At 43.6% G+C, this 20,419-nt stretch overlaps 1 protein-coding gene across 5 annotated transcripts in view; it reads right to left on the bottom strand.

The window, feature by feature from the left end:
* The window catches only part of ATP8A2 (ATPase phospholipid transporting 8A2), a 651,919-nt gene that overhangs the window by 149,440 nt on the left and 482,060 nt on the right, over positions 1-20,419 (bottom strand). For all 5 annotated transcript variants that reach the window (XM_045376972.2, XM_045376974.2, XM_065533079.2 and 2 more), the window contains 3 exons: positions 10,915-10,976; positions 10,317-10,373; positions 8,765-8,872 (listed from right to left, as the gene is read on the bottom strand). In XM_045376972.2, coding sequence (XP_045232907.2) covers positions 8,765-8,872; positions 10,317-10,373; positions 10,915-10,976 — 227 coding nt within the window. The remainder of the gene's footprint in view (positions 1-8,764; positions 8,873-10,316; positions 10,374-10,914; positions 10,977-20,419) is intronic.

The raw sequence follows: 20,419 nt of genomic DNA, 5'->3' as shown, positions 1-20,419 counted from the left end.
AACTCAACATTCATATTTTAAAAATTCGATTGCATTGCAGGGTAAGTCACTTCAGATAAAATGTATTAAAAAGCAAAATATTAAGGAGAATTGAGCACCATTTCTCAGACACCTGGTTCATCGTCACTGTAGCTGCTTTCCATAGTCACAAAGTGAGAGACCCAGCCTGGGGTCCAACCGACTCGAGAGGAATCCCAGCCACTCCACTCCCTGCCTGGCCAAGAGACTGATCCTTTCTCGCCAAGCCTCAGTTTCCTCATGTGGTTGCAGATTACTGACTGAGGTGACGCTTACTTCACTACACATGTAATTGCATATATTAAACATATTTTCATGAATGTGTTTTGCCTGGTATGTAGTAATTGTGATATGGAAGGGAAGTGCTAGGAAGGGAAGGGCGTGATCCCTTTAAACGATGCAGAAGGCGGGAAGGGCATGGTCCCTGGCTAGGGCTCCACCCCCAGGCCTGTGTCCAGGGACCTAAGCGAGGACAGGCATTTTTGTTTTCCTGCCCAAATGTTGTATTTTCCAAGACCACTCTGACCTGCCATGCTCCCATCCTGTGCCTATTAAAAAACCAAGACCCTCACAGGCAGACACGCTGGTGGCTGGATGCTGAGACGAACACATGGGCAGAGGAACACTGGGCGGCTGGATGTCTAGACGAATGCATGGACAGGCACCAGCACACCCTCAGGCCACCTATCGCCAGAATGACACAGAGTTTGGCCGGAGCAGTTGGAGGACAGCCGGGCTGCCAAGCAGCTCAACTCCAGGGAAAAACCAACTCCCTGCTGGCTTCCCGGTCTGCTGAGAGCTACCTCCATTCAGTAACATCTCATTCTTCAAGTCCACCTGTGATCCGATTCTTCCGGTACACCCAAGGCAAGAGCCTGGGATACACAAAGCCCTCTGTCCCTGTGACAAAATAGAGGGTCTCGTTGAGTTGGTTAACACAAGCAGCCTACAGACAGCTAAACCAAAAGAGCACCCTGTAACACATGCCCACTGGAGTTCAGGAGCCGTAAACACTCACCCCTAGACACTGCAGTGGGGTCGAAGCCCCCCAGCCTGCCCATCTGTATGCTCCCCTAGAGGTCTGAGCAGCGGGGCACTGAAGAAGCGAGCCACGCCCCTGCCACACGCCCTGCCAGGGGGACAAGAGAACTTTTCTCATTTCAATTGTTCAATAACATTACCTACTGTTACTGACATGTCTTATTTTCTTTAGTTTCCCTATTAAACCCTAAGATAGATATTATCCCCTTCGTACACCTGAAAAACAAGCTCAGAAATAACGCAAGTATGGATATTACAGATAATAGACTTAGCTTCCTAAATGTCTTAGGCATTAGCTTAATTTAGTTCAAATCCTACTTTCACAGTTACAATTTGCACTGAATAGGAAAGAAATCGGATTCGGGTCACTTTAATCCAGGAGGATTCCGGAGAATCCAGAGGCAATTAGGAGAATGGGAGTTATGTTCCCATCCCTGCCTGTGGAAAGAATCTGAAACCACTTTAAGGAGCTTCCAACTTAAAAAAATATACTTTCTCCTTTGTTTTTAACCAGAAGGAGAAAAACAGAAACAAGTTGGCATTATGTGTAACAATGACAAAAGCCATTTTCTGACAGAACTGTTCTCTGATGGACGCCTGAGTATTCTGATTTTAGAACGCAAATATGTACAGGCTGTGAGAACTCACCTAGCTAGCACTGCCCAACTGAATGTCTCTGATTTTTCTTTTTATTACCAATGAAGAGGGGTTGTTGTTGTTGTTACACTTTTGTTTTTGGTTCTAGGGCTTGCCTCAGAAAGGGACTGGTGTTGGGAGCCTTCTAGGAAGGAAATGCACACAGATGGGGGACCCTGGGGTGCAGGCGACAACAGTCACAGGTGCAGCAGAAGCCAGGAAGTCGGTGCCATCTTAACTTCGCTCATCGTGCTTTGCATTCAGATGAGAACGTCATCCAGAAACACTGTGTTACTTCTTGCAAACAAGTCTCACTATTCCACAAAACGTACGAGTTTAAAAGCCAGAATGTAAAGTGGACATCAGTGAATAACTGGGCCAATTTCAATACTCAAGAAAACTGTACAAAAAGATGTCACAATGTTATTTCAAACTGCAAGGCGAGTCTCTGTTGACGAGACTTCCTCCTGGACGAGGCTGACTGCTCCTCACCAGCCATGCCACGGGCTTCTGAAACGTGAGGAAAACAGGACCGAGTCTATTCAATATTGTATTAAAGATTAATTCCAGTAAGCGTAAGATATGCTTATTAGTTGTTTTCTGGAATGTAATCTAAAAAACTAGTAATTGCAATGCTAAAGTAATTTTTACCAGCTCCTTAAACCAATCTGCAGCTTTGAGTATAATACAACAGTTTAAACATGCTAAAGCCCTAAGCTTGTTTTTAAAAAGCATTTATTTCCTTGGCTGAGGAAGCTAAGGGAACATCCCAACACCCGCACTTGGGTGAAGAGAGGCTTCCTTGGCAAGGGCTGCCCACAAGGCCAGGCAGCACACAGGAAATTCTCACTGAGCGCCCCACCCGGGATGGGCTTCGAGGCTGGCTTCATACAGTGTCTCAACAATCGCAGAGAGACTTTTGGAGTCCTTTACTTGTCAAATAAAAAATAATCAAACAGTAAAAGAGAGGCTTTCGTTTTTGTTTGCCGTGTTGTCTTCCTAGTCCATCTTTCAGGCCCTAGGAGGATTCTGAGGTTCTGGTTTCGTCCTGTGCCTGAACCATTCCCAGCATCACAGCAGCAGCCACGTGGCTCAGCCGGGAAAGCCAGCTCTTTCATGGATTTGTTTTAGGAGCAAACTCGTTGCTATCCTAGAAGCCCCCAGCAAGCGTCTCCCTGTGTCTCCTGCAGGCTTCCTGACCCGCTCACTGCGGCAGCGGGGACGGAATGAAGCTTTCCCCAGACTTAGGGGTGGAAGTCACAGCACATCAGTGAATACACACTGGGCACCCTTAGGAAAGGGTGAAGGAGGATGGATGTGGGACAACCGAACATGCCCCACACCACAGACCTTAACCTGAAAACAGGTCTTCCTTCCTGACCCTCAGGTGGATTCTGACACTTAAGCTCCCATCCTCCAGAGACATCCTGGAACGGTAGCCGAGCAAAGATGGCCACCTACTTGACATCACCCCAACTTCTCAGCTTACCTCCTAGAGCACGTACAACTGGGAAACTAACATCAGTCTTTGCAAGTTTCATGTGGAATATACCTAGGCCTGCTATAAATCCAGGGGAGATGATTGGGGAAGATGAGGAATTAATCACTGATTCACTGATGGCAGAACCATTCCTCCCTCTGTTATACTTTTGGTTCACTGGGGTTTGCATTGTGTGTACATAAGTGTGTACATAAAACTCAAACGCAAACCCATTCCTGTGTTTAGAATGAAAAAAAAAAAGGCTGTCCTATTCCAGAAACTGGCTGGAGTGAGGAGCTTGGCACTGCAGGCAGAGTTGCGGATTGTATGCTTTGAAGTCAAAAGGTTTTTTCCCCTCTCTTACTAGCAGTGAAAAGAACTTTAGGGGAAAAGCAGCAAACGTTAGTGAGGAGAATTTTTCCATGGTGAACGATTTCACGTCTTGTGGTGTAATTCCCTATTTTGAAAGCTAGCTGCTCTGAAGGCGGTCACCGTCGCCAGCTGGCCATCTTATATAACCACTTAACATGAGCAATCACTCAGCTGTATCTTCAGTGTACCACCTTCTCCTGTAACACCCAGCAAGAGCTAAAACATTCTAATAGAGTAGTACTTTAGGTGTTTTAAAGCACTGGTTCTCAAACTTTAAAGGGAAGAATCACCTGGAGATTTACTAAAGCCAAGATGCTGGGGCTCCACACCCAGAGTTTGCAATTCACTATGTGTGTCTGTGTATATGTGTGTCTGTGTGTGTGTCTGTGTAAAAGTGTGTCTGTGTGTGTCTGTGTCTGTGTCTGTGAGTCTGTGTGTGTCTGTGTGTGTGTCTGTGTGTGAGTCTGTGTATATGTGTGTGTGTGTATGTGCGTCTGTGTATATGTGCGTGTGCGTGTGTGTGTGTGTGCATGTATGTCTCTGTGTATGTGATTACCTGCACATATTTTTGTGTCTGTGTATATGTGCTTCTGTGTGTGTGTGCATGTATGTCTCTGTATGTGATTGCACATATTTTTGTATGCGTGTCTGTGTGTGTGTGTCTGTGTATATGTGCATCTGTGTGCATGTATGTCTCTGTGTGTGTATGTGACTGCCTGCACATATTTTTGGGGTGTGGGGGTTGTCATTTTGACAAGCAACCCAGATGATTTGGATGCAGATGGTCAATAGACCTTACAGAAAAACATCCCATTTAGAACCTATAATATGTTAAAATTCTTTGGCTAAAAGAATTTGGAGTTTAAATCACAGCAATATTCTTATTGATGAAGGTTCAAAAACAGTTCGTCACTCCAGAAAAAAGAAGAGCATGCATGTTTTAGATTTCCCACTAGCCTATTATATCTTCATCACAATCCTCTAAAGTAATCAGGGTGGGTGGCATTACTCTGACTTTGCTGATTAGGAGATTAATGCAAGTAAAATGATTTGCCAGTGGTTACATAACTATCATAGCTGGGGCATGAAGAAAGCCAGGTCTCCGGACTTTTGAACAGAGGTCAAGTCAGATGGCGTTCCCTCCAGCACCACTAAAGTCAGAAGTGTTGGGAAATGCATGAAGAAAACAGAAACACATTTCCTGACCTGGTCTAGGATTAAGTTTCCCTCATCTTTCCAATTCAAAGCTCTACTTCAGCAGGCAACTTTGGGGCAGGCGGTGAGCTAAGGGATTTTGTCATTTTCCACTTTTAAGCATTTGCTTTGGGGACCCATATTCTATCTAATGGTTATGTTATGAGGGAAAGAGAAACACCTGGTCCCCTACGGAAAAAACATCATCACGTATTTTCCACAGCTGAGGACTGGCATTCCCCAGGACAGACACAACCCAAGTTTTCAATTTACTATAAATCCAAGCTTCAAAAGAGAAAAATGGAAAAACAGGGTGCCCCTTAAAATCCCACAAATGTGGTGTATTTTAAGGAGGGGAAGGATGCAGATGACTTCTTTGATTTCAGAAACTTCCACTGGGACTTCCTGACATGCTGTCTGGCTGGGTTTCACATAGCGTATCATGAGGTGATGTAGGGAAGATAAAGACTCTTTGATAGTATAGAATAACTCAATTCTATAGCTCTTCCTTTCCTCTGCCCTCAAGGGAAAGCCCGCATTCTCCCTCGTGACAAAAACTCCAAATATAATGGACAAGACAAAGACATATTTAATCATATTAGTTTAGGAAACCCCCGGCAGAAACAATGCATCTTTTCAATGGCTGAAGATGTTATGAATAGACAGAACGTTTTGTGTGTCCAATCTGGTTCTGGCTTCTGAGTGAGAAATGCCGTTTGCTGTTAGGCACTAGTTTAATTCTAGAACTTCACATAACCAGGTTCACTTGCCAAAAACCTACTGTTTAGTGAACCGTAAAAAACGGTTTATAAAAATCACTAGAAGCATTCTTCAAATAGTCATTTTGAAAAGTGGCCTTTTCCTGGAATACCCTTTACTCCTAAGTATTTACCAACCCAGACCCCCAGGAATGAACAGGGCGTGGGCATGTTTTTAGTAATTCCCCAAAAGAGCCAGTTCCTTTTACTGACTGCACCTGAACCCAGTTCCTATGTCTTTTTATGACAGCATATAAGTCCTCCCGAGCCAGGAGGAAGGCTTTCTGAGACTTCAGGCTAGTCTTAGCCACTCTCCACCCAAGCAATCCTTCAAAAGCGTTTAAAACAATGTTTTGTAATACTTCCCTGCCATGTTTCAAAGGATGAACAAAGCGCTGAGTCAAAATACAGAGTGGCAGACTGCAGGCGAAACACTAGAAAGGTTGGCTGTGCCACTAAAGTTACACATGGTTTCCTGGTCCCCTTTACCCACTTGGAGCCCCCTGCCCTGGAGGTAAACTAGAGATGACATACGGTTCTTTAGACTCAGACAGCAGAGTACCTGTTTGGAAGGCCGGTCACTAGAGAACCACACTAATCCTCTCATTTACCGCCTAATGAGAACCTCGGTTTCACCCAGCTGTCCTCTATTTCACATCGTTATCATTTGCTTCATGGGAACCAACCAATAAAGTCATTAAAATGACATGTTTCAAATAAAAATAAGCTTTTACAGAGAAGTGAAATGTGGTTGAATATGAGCACTTCTTTGCTTCTGGATGGTAGAAACAGCTCACTACATTTCTGCTGGAAGAGTCCTTAAATATGTAAATATCACCGTTAATCTGAGCCTTCTTTTTTTTTTTTTTTTTTTTTTTTTGAGACGGAGTCTTGCTCTGTCACCCAGGCTGGAGTGCAGTGGCCGGATCTCACCTCACTGCAAGCTCCGCCTCCCGGGTTTACACCATTCTCCTGCCTCAGCCTCCGGAGTAGCTGGGACTACAGGCGCCCGCCACCTCGCCCGGCTAATTTTTTGTATTTTTAGTAGAGACGGGGTTTCACCGTGTTCGCCAGGATGGTCTCGATCTCCTGACCTCGTGATCCGTCCGTCTCGGCCTCCCAAAGTGCTGGGATTACAGGCTTGAGCCACCGTGCCCGGCCAATCTGAGCCTTCTAACCATACAGACCATCATGCTTATGTGACCGGCACAGTGAAAATGTCGGCACCTTAGCAGCCGCATGATCAGCCCGGTCCTTCCGTAGCTGGAAAGTCGGTATCTCGACGGGAATGGGAGGTGGCAAGCAGCCTACCTTACGCACATTTGGAGTTACTGAAGCACACGTGGCTCCCTGGCACAGCTCTCTGTCTAGGGCACAGGAGGGGCTTTCAAACGAATGGGCTTTTTCTGTCACACGCCAAGCGACCCCGTCCTGTCAGCTGTCACTCTCTAATTTAGAACACTGTCTATGGCCATCGGCCGAGGCCCCATCTATTGTCCAGCACCATAAAATTCCCCAAATGAAATATTCATCACAGCGGATCCATCCTGAACCAAAAGGAAGACAACACAAAGCAGATATTCTAAGCACCAATGCCTTACCAAAGGATCGCTGTCTTGTAGTGGATACTTTTCTTGGTTTGCTTTTTGTGGGGATCAGTCACATTGCTTTAATATAGAACTGATTTATTTAAACACAAAATACCTTTGTTGGAAAATGCTCATTTTGCTACACAACAATCTTCTGGGTTCACTGAATGCCCTCTAATTTCCTCTACTGTCTGGATTTGGAAAAAACCTGAAAAGCATGTTGTTTGTCCTCTTTCCTTACAGAAAGCAAAGATGCACTAGACGACATGCAAGCCCACTCCTATAGGACAGGTCCGTCCCGCTCAGCACCCACACTCAGCGGAGGTCTCAGACAACGTGGGCTGTTAGCTGACAGAGCTACCAGGTGAAATGGCAAATAATGCTACCCTGGGCTATCTCACAAGAAACAGCCGCTAGACATGGTCCACACTTGGGTGGACCCAGGAGGTTTTGTTCATGTCTACAGAGTAAGTAAGGCAGAGATCGGAGCCAGGTGTACCATGCACAGGCCTGGCCCTGCAGTACGTATCCTGGGGCAGGAACACCAGTGGAAGCCTGACCCACAGTTCCCTTCTCATTCTGGGCTCTGTGCCCCGGCACAAGCGTCCTGCAAGTGTGGGCGGGAACACCAGCGCAAACATCATCTACTCAGTGCACACCCCTGCAAACAGCTGCCCCTTTGGCCCAGGGGTGTACACACTGGCCTGGATATGGAGAGAGGACCAGCCTGGGCAGTGGGCCTTTGGCTGTTTGGGAAGGAAACAAGGGGTCCTGGGAGCCCAGAGAATAGGTTACAAGTGGGAAGACCGACTCTGTGCATCACAGCTTTTCATTCCATGCCGAGGAACACGCCCAGCCACAGAGGGCCAGAGCGGAGGCCCCTAAAGTGCAGGGCCCAGCAGCCTCTTGGGGTCTAAGGGCAGTGCTGGACGTGGGCAACCCCAGAGTGGGGTCTGTGGGGTGGGCTTGGAGACCTGGGTCTGCACAGCTTCCTTGGTAAACTGAGGAGGTGTGGACCACAGGGCTGTCAGCTCATTCCTCCCCACACCCGATACTGTGGGATTATAGGATACAGTTTGTCACTGTTGATGGCTCAATCTTATGCACTGGACAAAGATAATGTGAAAGAAAAAACAAAAAACATTAAAATGAGTGTAAAGGTCTTTAATCTCAGCCTCTCTAGTTCAAAGAGATGAACAATGAGAGATTCTGGTTTATCCACGATCTGCTTCATAGAGCTGTTAGATTCATCTCTCACAGGTGACCCAGCAAAGTATAACAACAAACCAGAGTATAGCATCAAAACTGTAATGGACATAATCACTGGATGAGGAACCATTCAAAATAGCTCCAGTTTTCAAACTGTACATATTGGTACTGTGTGTAGTTAACACATAATTCATTATGGAAATGTGAGCATGCCAATGAGCCAGAGGTTTTAAATTGACAGTTTTCATAACACCTGCAACCTCAAATGCCATTTCTGTGGACTGGATGACCTCTTCCAGCTGCTTTGGTTTGGTTTCTCTCCTGATAGACTCTGATGGAAGCAGGTAGGACCAGCCTCTCCTGAAGCTCATCGTGGTTGTAAGACACACAGCACCTGCTCACCCCCCCATGGAGAAACACTGATGTCACAAGACACAGAAGACACACTCCCAATCAGGAGTACTTACCTGTCCTCTCATATCTGGAGCAATGGGAATGGTGGGCCAGATGGTGGAGTAGATGCCAAAAAACACCAGCCAGGTCAGCATGCTTCCCCAGACAGCCAGATGACTGAACTGCAGAGGGAAACACACACTCAGACAGGCTTCTCGGCGGGCCTGGCAGGTTCACTCCAACTCCACTTGCTGCAGAATCCTTGCATCCAAGCTGCCTTTCCTTATGGAAAGATGTTGATGACTCACCAGTTAATGGGAAGTTCAATCTTTCTAATTCCTGTGTCTCAGAATGTTTAACAATGAATTCAAGTAATGAATGGCCCCAAAGTACCCTGAAGATAAAGGTGCTTTTGCTGTCACAGCTGACCGTATTCTAAGATTTCTCCCGTAGTGACAGTGGGCCCCTCTCAGTTCATAGCAAGTGTTTGCTCCAACCTGTGGCTGTCTTACAATAAGGACTCATTAATCTGGCAACAGAGTGACTGAACAGAAAAAATAAATAAGATGCTTTTATTTATCATTTCAAGACTTTGATCATTCCATTCCGTTAGCCCAGAGTTTTTTATTTTTAAATCTGAAATGGATGTTGCCTCTTAACAATGCCCCTTTAAGCACCTACTGAGTTGTTCATTTTCTCTTCTTTGTCCTCTTAATATGATGATCCTTGACTTCCTTCTCTCTTCACACCCCACAATCTAATCCATGTGCAAGCTCTGTTAGCTTTTAAAAAGATAAAATGAATCCAGACTCTGACCACTTCTCACTACCTCCTCCTCTAACATCCTAAGCGAAGTCATCATCACCTCTGACCGGGATAAATTGCCACTGTCTCTTAGGGGATTCCCTGATTCCTCACTGACCTCCCACCTCATCCCCATTTTTCTTAGCAGAGCATTTAAACAGCAGCCAGGTCATGACACTTTGTGAGAGGCACACATGAAGCTTTGGTTATAATCTTTAAATGCTGGAAATAACTAAAATGTCTAAAATAAGAGAGTGATGAAATAAATGATGAAACGTCTCTAAAATGGAATACTCTTTAATCAAGAAAAATAACTTTGTTGAATTGTATTTTAAGGCACAGAAAATGTGCCTAACATCTATTTAAATTAAAAGGGATTATGAAGTCTTATGTTTTATAATGCATCACCTTATTAAAAAATACACACAAGCAGACACAGAACAAAGTCTGGAAGGTTCCACAGGAAAGCATTAACAGTGATTGTCTCTTGGTGGTAAAATTATGGACATTAAATGTTTTTTGTCCTTCTATATTTTCCATATATATGTGTGTATATATGGTTTTTGTTTTTACAATGAGCATATACATTTGAAATGAGATGACTGTTAATAGTTTAGAGCTGTACTATGTGCCAAGCAAATGAATCACCAAGAGACTCTGGATTACAAATTTACCCCGATAAAGATCAAACCACAATTTTTACACAGAAAATCTGAAAGAAGATAGCCAGATATTGCTTATTATTTCCCCAAGGCTTAAAAAGAAACCATAGCATGAAAAATATCTATACTGAACAGAGAAACAATTCTAGAGAAAACTTACTTTAGTCCAAGCTGTGGTCTCCAAGCCAGCTTTCAGACAAACAGTAACGACAACATACTGTGAAAACAAAAAGCAGTTTGGAAAAACATCATTCTCAATGAGTTACTTTCACTTTCCGTGAGAAATCCCATCTCCCCACTCCGGAGCTAGTTACCCCAAGGCAGCTCTGGTTTGAAAGTATGATCCATGTCAGTAGCTAATTCTCTAGGGGTTATTTTCAGGGAACATACAGGCAGATTCACTTCCAGAAGAGCTTTCGTTCTAGTAACAGTCTTTCTCATAAATACTAGTTTTGCCCTTTTCTTAGCTTGGGAGAAACTGCCTTCCTGAGTGTTTTCCTTTGCAGGCAGGTGTAAAATGGTCGTTTGAAGAATGGGGAAATCTGTTAACCACCTGTCCAGAGACCCTGACGCTGCATAACCTTCAGAAATGATGCTGTAAGCATTTCACAGCCATTCTGAACTTTGAAGGATATACAAAATACATTTTGAAGATTTGAAATAAATAATAACGAGGAAGGCTCTTGTTAAGCGTTTAGAGAAGTGCAAGCCACACATAAGCTGTTTAAGAACGGCTTAGTAAACAGAGATAAACTTACTGTGTAAACAATATTTCCAACAAATAAATAGTCGGTGGCATGACCACTGGTCAACACAGTATCTGAAAAACAAAGAAGTTACTATTAACATCCAAGGAGCCGAGCATGGCCACCTATTTAATTCGGAGCATTAAACAGGGAACTTTAAGAACATCTATCGACTCACAGAATATTTCAAAATCTCATCTTGTGATTCTAATGCCTACTTCTCTTCCTAATGATGAACTTTTTCATCTTATATTCTCTCCAAATTAAGCAAATAAAGTCAAGCTTCCAACAAGCCAACCAACCAAACGCTTGATCTGCATTGAAATTTACATTTTTATAAACATTAAAATTTATCTTTGTCCAGTTTGTTTTAAAAAAGGAATAAGAACATATTTATCCATTTTTATTAAGTGCCACCAATGTTGAGGCTTTTTCCAGGTGTTCCCTTATGATTCGTGTTTAATTTTTGCTAAATTGGAATTACGGACCAATAAAAAGATAACTACATGCATATTAAACCAATTCATAATGACTGAACTTGGAAAGAATCTTGGGGGTATTTACTATTCATGTTCTCATTTGCAACTGTATGAGCTTCCAGAGCCTATCACCTGGGGGAACGCAAGCACTCCAACCACAGGAGTTTAGAAAATACAAGAAGGATTTGAAGCTTCAGTTTTCCAATATTTTCCTTTTTTTTTTTTTCCTTCTCAGTGGTGGCTATGACAAGGTCTATAACGACGGATGCTAATAGAGTTGTTTCATCGTCTCCACTACACCTGCATAGAGAAGTCTGTTTTCAATCCTGAGTGGTCGGAGCCTATTTTAACATCAGGCTTAGTTTCCTTGGATGACACTGCCAACTTTCCTTTACTCTTATTTCTTTCAACTTCTTTCAACTTTTGTTTTAGATTTGGGGGTGTGTGTGTGCAGGTTTGTTACAAAGGTGTATGTGATGCCGAGGTCTGGAGTACAAATGACTCTGACACCCAGGTAGTGAGCACAGTACCCAATAGGTAGTTGTGTTTTTCTGAGATACAGTCTCAGTCTGTTGCCCAGACTGGAGTGTAATGGCGCCATCTCGGCTCACTGCAACCTCTGCCTCCCGGGTTCAAGCAGTTCTCTGCCTCAGTCTCCCAAGTAGCTGGGATTATAGGCGCCTGCTACCATGCCCGGCTAATTTTTGTATTTTTAGTAGAGATGGGGTTTCACCATCTTAACCAGGCTGGTCTCGAACTCCTGACCTCATGATCCACCCGCCTCAGCCTCCCAAAGTGCTGGGATTACAGGCATGAGCCACTGCGCCTGGCCTCCCAGTGGGCAGTTTTTCAAGCGTTTCCTCCCTCCCTCTCCTGTCAAGTTCTCTGGCGTCTATTGTTCTCTTCTTTATGTTCATGTGTACCCAATGTCGAGTTCTGACTTATAAGAGACAACATGTGGCATTGGGTTTTATTATTTTTTATACTCAGTCCTGGTCTGTGGCCCATAGGCTGGGTAGATAAGGATGTTCGTGTTCAAATTTCCAACCAGTAGCTGCTATACATACATATCCGGGCTCGCTGAATTACCCAATGCTTGTTGAACAATTCCACTCTTATTAGAGAATCAATATCTATTTTTTTTTTTTCCTAAAATAGCATAACGATGGAGTCATAAGTGGAACTGGGGAAGCATGGATCCCTGAATCCAGCCCTTGGGCACATACAGTCTCCCGATTCCAGCCAGGTAAATCTGTGGATAAGGGAGGATGAACCAGGAAGGCAACATGACGGGCTGCACTAAACGGAGGGCCTGCTGCTGGGTAAAGTAAGAGTTATAACAGGAGAACAGGGCGAGGCATGGCCACTGACTTAAAAAGGAATGGTCTCAAAGCTCAGGGGAGATGGCGCAAGGACAGACTGGGGCTTAGGCATGACTTCATTAAAAGGGAAGGAATGGAGCAAGTTAAAAAAGTAAGAGAAAGGCTAAATTAATCCCAAGAAGGCAACACACTGATGTATTAGCAAATAGTTACTCAAAACTGTAGGGGTTCACTTTTCAGGAACTGGCCTTAAGACTGTTTCACTAACAAGTGCAACACTTTTAAATGCCTGCCTCAGTGAAGAAATACTTTAGTTTAGTACGGAGACCATCTCTTTGATTCTAACATAGATTATAGCCTTGAAACGAATAACATTCTTCTTTTATGTACTCAACAAATATTTACTTACAGCCTATTTTATGCCAGGCATTATTATGAGAACTGGGAAGAGAAGGTCCCTGTTTTTATATGGAGACAGGACATAAATCCTTGAACAGATACACAACAAAATGTCAGGTGTAATAAGTGCTATGAAGAAATACATTAGCTGCTGAGAGAAGTGGCTCACGCCTGTAATCCCAGCAATTTGGAAGGTGGAGACGGGTGGATCACCTGAGGTCAGGAGTTCAAGACCAGCCTGGCCAACATGATGAAACCCCATCTCTACTAAAAATATAAAAATTAACTGGGTGTGGTGGCAGGTGCCTGAATTGCCAGCTACTCAGGAGGCTGAGGCATAAGAATCACTTGAACCTGGGAGGCGGAGGTTGCAGTGAGTAATCATGCCACTGCACTCCAGCCTGGGCAACAGAGTGAGACTCTGCCTCAAAAAAAAAAAAAAAAAAAAAAGGGAAAAGAAAAGAAAAGAAAAGAAATATATTAGCGGAGTGTGGTGGTGCTCGCCTGTGGTCCCAGCTACTTGGGAGGATTGCTTGAGCTCCGGAGTTTGAGGCTGCAGTGAGCCATGACTGCAACAGTGCACTCCAGCCTGGGTGACAGTGTAAGACTCCGTCTTAATAAAAAATAAGAATAAAACACAGCAGATATAAGGTAGAGTAATAGCATACAGGGTGACAGGGTTTGCTCTCTTAGATCGGGAGCTCGGGAAGAATCTTTCTGAGGAGGTGACATTTGAGCAGATCTGAATGGTATGAGGGAGAGAGTTAAATGGGGATCTACAGGGTGAGTGTTCCAGGCAGAGAAGAGAAACTGTGCAGAGTCTGAATACAGACAGCACTTGATGAGCTCAAGGATCATTACAAAGACCAGTGGGGCTGCAGGCACTGGGAGAAGGAAAAGGAGAACACAGACAGTCAGAGGGGCAGACAAATGTGGACTGCAACAAAGAGCTTGGATTTCTTTGTTAATTGTAATAGGTAATCACCAGAAGGTTCAGAGCTGGGAATGAAAAGGAATAAGTTATGTTCTTAAAGGAATAGTCCAGCTTCTATGGGAGAATGGACCATAGGTAACCATAAATGGGATAATAATAAATGCAAAGCCAGCTTAGAAATGATTGTAGCAGTCTACCCAAGAGGACACTAGTCGTGTTATAACTGTGCAGCCCAATATGGTAATCACCAGCTGCATTTAGTTGTTTACAATTAAATTAATTAAAATAAAATACAATAAAAAATTCATTCCTACCTGGGGCTGGGGAGGAAGGGGAGAATGAGGAGTTATTGCTTAATGAGCACAGAGTCTCAGTTTGGGGTGATGAAAATTTTTGGAAAACCATAGTGGTGATGGTTGCACAACATTCTGTAATCAACGTCTCTGAATTGTATGCTTAAAGTGGTTAAAATGGCAAAGCTGATGTTTTTACCACAATAAAAGTTTCAAAAAATGGATCATAGAAACAAAACTATAAAATCATTTTTAATTGACATAAATTTAAGGGGTGCAAGTGCAAGTTTGTTACATGGATATATTGGACTGAAGTCTAGGCTTTTAGTGTCTCCATCACCTGAACAATGTGCATTGTACCTATTAAAGAATTTCTTGTCACCCTTTCCCTTCCCACCCTCTCACCCTTCTGAGTCTCCAGTGTCTATCATGCCACATGCCATGTCCATGTGTACACATTACTTAGCTACCACTTATCAGTGAGACCATGCAGTATTTGACTTTTTGTTTTTGAGTTGTAAAACTATAAAACTCTTGTGATAAAACATAGCAATGAATCTTTATGACCTTGGATCTGGCAATGGTTTCTTAGATATGGCACCAGAAGCACAGTGAGGAAAGCAAAACGTACATGAACTGGATTTCTTCAAAATTGGAGACTTCTGTGCTTCAAAGGACAACACCAAGAAAGTAAAAAGACAGCCCGATAAATGGAAAAAAGTACTTGCAAATTATGTACTGAAACCTGCATCCAAAATACACAAAGCTCTTACAACTCAACAGGAAAAAGCCCCTCCAAAAATTTAAAAATAGGCAAAGGATCTGAATAGACAGTTTTGCAAAGAAGATATCAAAATGGCCAGTAAGTGCATGAAGAACAGCTCAACATTATTAGCCATCAAGGAAATATAAAGTCAAAACCACAATGAGATACCGCTTAACACCCACCAAGGTGCCTACAAAAAAACAGACAATAACAAGATGTGGAGAAATTAGATCTTTCATACAACGCTGGTGGGGAAGTAAAATGGTGCAAACCCTGGAAAACCGTAAGGCAGTTTCTCAAAGGGTTATGTATAGTTACCATGTGACCTAGCCATTCTATTCCAAGGTACATACCCAAGAGAAATGAAAACATATGAATGAAACCCACAAAACCTTGTACCTAAATGCCATAGCACCATTATTATAATTATTAATAGCTCACAATAATGAACAGCATTATTCATTATTCACAATAGCCTATTTATAACCCAAATGCCCATCAACTGCGAATTGGTAAGTAAAATGTGGTATATCAATATGATAGAACACTTTCGCAATAAAAAGGAATGAAGTACTGATACATGCTACAACGTGGATGAACCTTGAAAACCTTATGCTAAGTGAAGAAGCCAGACACCAAAGGTCACATATTCCATCTCTATGAAATATCCAGAAATGGGCACATCTACAGAGACAGACAGCAGATCAGTGGTTTCCAGTACTGGAGGTGCTTGGGAGAAATGGGGACTTTTTTTTTTTTTTGAGATGGAGTCTCACTCTGTTGCCTAGGCTGGAGTGCAATGGTTTGATCTCGGCTCACTGCAATCTCCACCTCCCAGGTCAAGCAATTCTCTTGCCTCAGACTCCCAATGAGCTGGGATTACAGGCGTGTGCCACCATGCCCATGTAATTTTTGTATTTTTAGTAGAGATGGGGTTTCACCATGTTGGTCAGGCTGGTCTTGAACTCCTGACCTCAGGTGATTCACCCGCCTTAGCCTCCCAAAGTGCTGGGATTACAGGCGTGGGCCACTGTGCCCGGCCAGGAGTGACTCTTAATGAATATAAGGTTTCTTTTGGGGGTGATAAAAATGTTCTATAATGTGTTGTAATGGCTGTACAATTCTGTGAATATATTAACCATAGTATTGCACACTTTAAATGATTAGATGGTATATAAGTTATAGCTCAATAAAGCTGCTATAAAAACTTCAGTTCCTCAGTCATTTTAAATACACAATAGCCACCTGTGGCTAATGGCTACTGTATTGGGCAGTACAGCTACAGAACATTTCCATCCTCACAGAAAGTTCTATTGAACAATGCAGGCCCAGAGTAGCTTGGACAGAAGCCACCTGGAAATATTTTGAAGGTGGAAATGACAGCATTTGGCCAGGCACAGTGGCCCACACCTGCAATCCCAGCACTTATGAGGCTGAGGCAGGAGGACTGCTTGAGCCCAGGAGTTCGAGACCAGCCTGGGTAACCCTATCTCTATGGAAAAAATTCTTAAAAACTAGCCAGGTATGCTGGTGCATGCCTGTAGTTCCAGCTACGTGGGAGGATTCCTTAAGCCCAGGAAGTTGAAGCTGCAGTGAGCTACGATCACCACTGCACTCCAGCCTGGGTGACAGAGCAAGACCCTGTGTCTTATAAAAACAAACAAACAAACAAACAAAAAACCATTTTCTTATGATTTGGAGGTAGGGTAGAAGAGAATGTGGGGAATCAAGAAAGGTTTTGGCTGGAGTATGTAGGCAAACAGCGGTGTTTGGGATGGAGAAGACTGATTCTGGTCATATGAATACAGGAAGACATATGAAAACTTGGTACCAAATGATTCCTATTTTAAGTTCATGAGAGGAAGAACAGACAGCAATGAAACATGACCGTATTACAAAACAAAGAAAACATGAGGTGGAGAGAAGGGAACTAGGGTTAGTGGAGAAAGTTCCAGGAATGAGAGTTACAAGACCCTATTGCAGCCCCGCTCTGTGTTGCAGCTCTGCCGTTATTTCGTTTTTTTAAATTTTAAGTTTTGAGTCTCAGTCCCCCACCCATAAAACAGACATTTTTATATCAGATGCAGATGATGACAACTAAGGTATCTCTAAGGCTCCTTTCAGATAGGGAACTCTAAAAGGCTAAGGCTCATATTCTTAGCTGCTAAATCAGCCCCGTGGATTTAACAGCAGAAATTTGAGTCTCAGATCTTCTCCCTCCTCAACATAGCTTAGGATGTCTTTCCTCATCTCCATCTCAAGCCACCTGCTCATGAAGGCATCTGAATTGAGAAGAGTAATGATCTCTATGCTTGAAGTGCCACCGGCATTAGCCCTAAGGGGCCCTAGAGAAAACTCTGAGCAGACGAAAGGGTTAGCAGGCATGGGAGACTAAGCTGAAAATCAAAATTTGTGGTTACGGTTTGACAACTTTTTGAGTTTTCTTCTAATACCAATATTTCCAATGCTGGTTAAGTCAGGGACTAAAACATACAAGGCATTTATTTAACAGGGAGGACTTAGAACATGTTTCATATTTTATGGACATACACACAATAAACAAGAATTTTAGACATTACAAGAAATTCTATTTATTTTCTTCTTTTTTTTTTTTTTTAAATAAAGTCTCGCTCTGTCACCCAGGCTGGAGTTCAGTGGCACAACCTCAGCTCACTGCAGCCTCCACCTACTGGGTTCAAGTGATTCTCCTGCCTCAGCCTCCCGAGTAGCTGGGACTACAGGTGTGCATCACTATGCCTGGTTAATTTTTGGCATTTTTAGTAGAGGCGGGGTTTCACCATACTGGCCAGGCTGATCTTGAACTCCTGACCTCAAGTGATCCGCCTGCCTTGGCCTCCCAAAATGCTGGGATTACAGCTATGAGCCACTGCACCCGGCCAAGAAATTCTATGTTTAAAAAATATCGTATATAAGCTCTTTACTATATGACAGGCACAGTTCTAAGCACTTTACATATATCAGCTCCTATAATACTTTAGCAACTACATGAAGTAGTATAATTTTGTGCATATTTCACATGAGGAACCTGATGCAGCAAAGATAAGTCAAATATGTTCAAGGTCACACAGTTAGTAAGAAACAGCAATTTTTTTTTTTTTTTCCTTGAGACGGAGTTTCGCTCTTGTTGCCCACGGGTGGTAGCGAGGCTGCAGGATGGTATGGGTGGGCTGGCAGGGACTCAGGGGGATGTTGAGGCAGGCAGAGGGGAGAAGTGGTGAGGCCTAGCGGGTGCTGGGGGCCTCCCAAGGAGGCCTCTCTCATCCCAGAAGCCCCTGGGTGTGCCATTTCACTCCCCAGGCTGGAGTGCAACGGCACGATCTTGGCTCACTGTAACCTCTACCTCCCAGGTACAAGTGATTCTTCTGTCTCAGCCTCCCAAGCAGCTCGGATTACAGGCATGTGCCACCACGCCTGGCTATTTTTTTCATATTTAGTAGAGACGGGGTTTCACCATGTTAGTCAGGCCGGTTGCAAACTCCTGACCTTAGGTGATCCACCTGCCTCGGCCTCCCAAAGTGCTGGGATTATAGGCATGTGCCATGGCACCTGGCCAAGAAACTGTAAATTTGGTAAAGGAGAGTTTGTACTAATTAACTGAGTTAGAAAAATGGACTCCTAAGAATGACAGAAGATAATTTCAACGAAAAAAATAATTAGACTAAGAAGTACTCATTTTAAATACTGACACCTAATGGTAAGGAAATATCCAGGAGAGATTTGTGGTGGACAGAAAATTAGATTCATATGAAATTTGAAATCATATGAAAATTAATTTCATATGAAATTTTGCACCACATAAGGAAGCACAGGAAATGAACAACTCCGGGAGTGTCAGGAACACCTGGAGACCTGACCTTTTATCCTGAGTTGCTGTGGGCATTTCATTAGCCCGGAGTTTCTTAAATCTGGCACTACAGACATTTTGGGCCAGATAATTCTTTGTCTGGGGGCTGTCCTGTGCATCGCGGACAGCTTGGTGGCATCTCTGGCTTCCACCCACTAGATGCCAGTAGCAGCCATCCTAGTTGTGACAACCAAATATATCTGCAGACATTGCTAAATGTCCCCTGGGAGGCAAACATCAATGCTGGTTGAGAACCACTGCCTCAGAGGGAAGAAAAAGGAGGAGGTGGAGTAAATACAGAGAATCTACACTGAAGAGAGAATGTCTAACAGAGAGAGTTCTCATCTCTCCCATCAGGCTGAGGAGGAGACCACGGGGTGGGATACAATCCTCTACGCAATCAGGAGAGAGAACCAATATGAAGAAGCCAGGCATGGTGGCGTGTGCCTGTTATCCCAGCTACTTAGGAAACTGAGGAAGGACGGTTGCTGGAGCCCAAGAGTTTGAGGTTATGATCGTGCCACTGCACTCCAGCCTGCATGACAGAGTGAGACCTTGTCTCTAAAAAAGAAAAAATAAAAATTTTTAAAGAAATAAAATAAATAGCATGAGGCATTAGCACAGAGCAACACAATTCATGAAGCTGGTGGCCTTTACAAGAGACAAATTCTCGGATCATTCAGGACTGAATGCTAATCTATGAAGAGAACACCTACGTGGAGGGGGGGGCCCTTAAGACTATGTACAGGAGGCTGGCAATTTGGCAGAACAGCAGAAACAGAGAAATCTAAAGGATTTTTAAAAATGTAACTTCTAGAGTTTGACAATGCATAAATTTCTTTCCTTTTTTTTTTTGAGACAGAGTCTCACTCTGTCACCCAGGCTGGAGTGCAGTGGTGTGATCTCAGATTCTGCAAACTGTGCCTCCCGGGTTCAAGCGATTCTCCTGCCTCAGCCTCCTGGGTAGCTGGGACAGGTGTCCACCACCACGCCTGGCTAACTTCTGTATTTTTAGCAGAGACGGGATTTCACTATGTTGGCCAGGCTGGTCTTGAACTCCTGACCTCAGGTGATCCACTTGCCTCGGCCTCCCAAAGCGCTGGGATTACAGGTGTGAGCCACCACGCCCAGCTGACAATGCATTCATTTCTAACTTATCATGACAGTGAATGCTACTGGCATTCAATAAAATGTTAACACATAAGGTAATTTGAGCATTAAACTTTAATGAAGATGGGCTGAGCCTAATATTTCAGTTCCTCATTTTGGAGAGGTAACTCCGCGATGCATTTTAGTTTTCAGCCTAGAAAAGAGTATCTCCTTCCCTAGGCAAAGCTAACACCATCTGGAAATACATAGTTTATTCCCTTGGAGGAGAAACTCCCAAACCAAGGTGAGATTCTCGGACTTGCCAAGAGCCTCTGAAAAGACGACATCCTTCAAATGAGTCATAGTCATC

The sequence above is a fragment of the Macaca fascicularis genome, chromosome 17 (genome assembly GCF_037993035.2).
Source record: "Macaca fascicularis isolate 582-1 chromosome 17, T2T-MFA8v1.1".
Lineage (NCBI taxonomy): Eukaryota > Metazoa > Chordata > Mammalia > Primates > Cercopithecidae > Macaca > Macaca fascicularis.
Note: the sequence above shows the minus strand (reverse complement) of the source record. Positions and strands in the feature narration are given on the sequence as shown.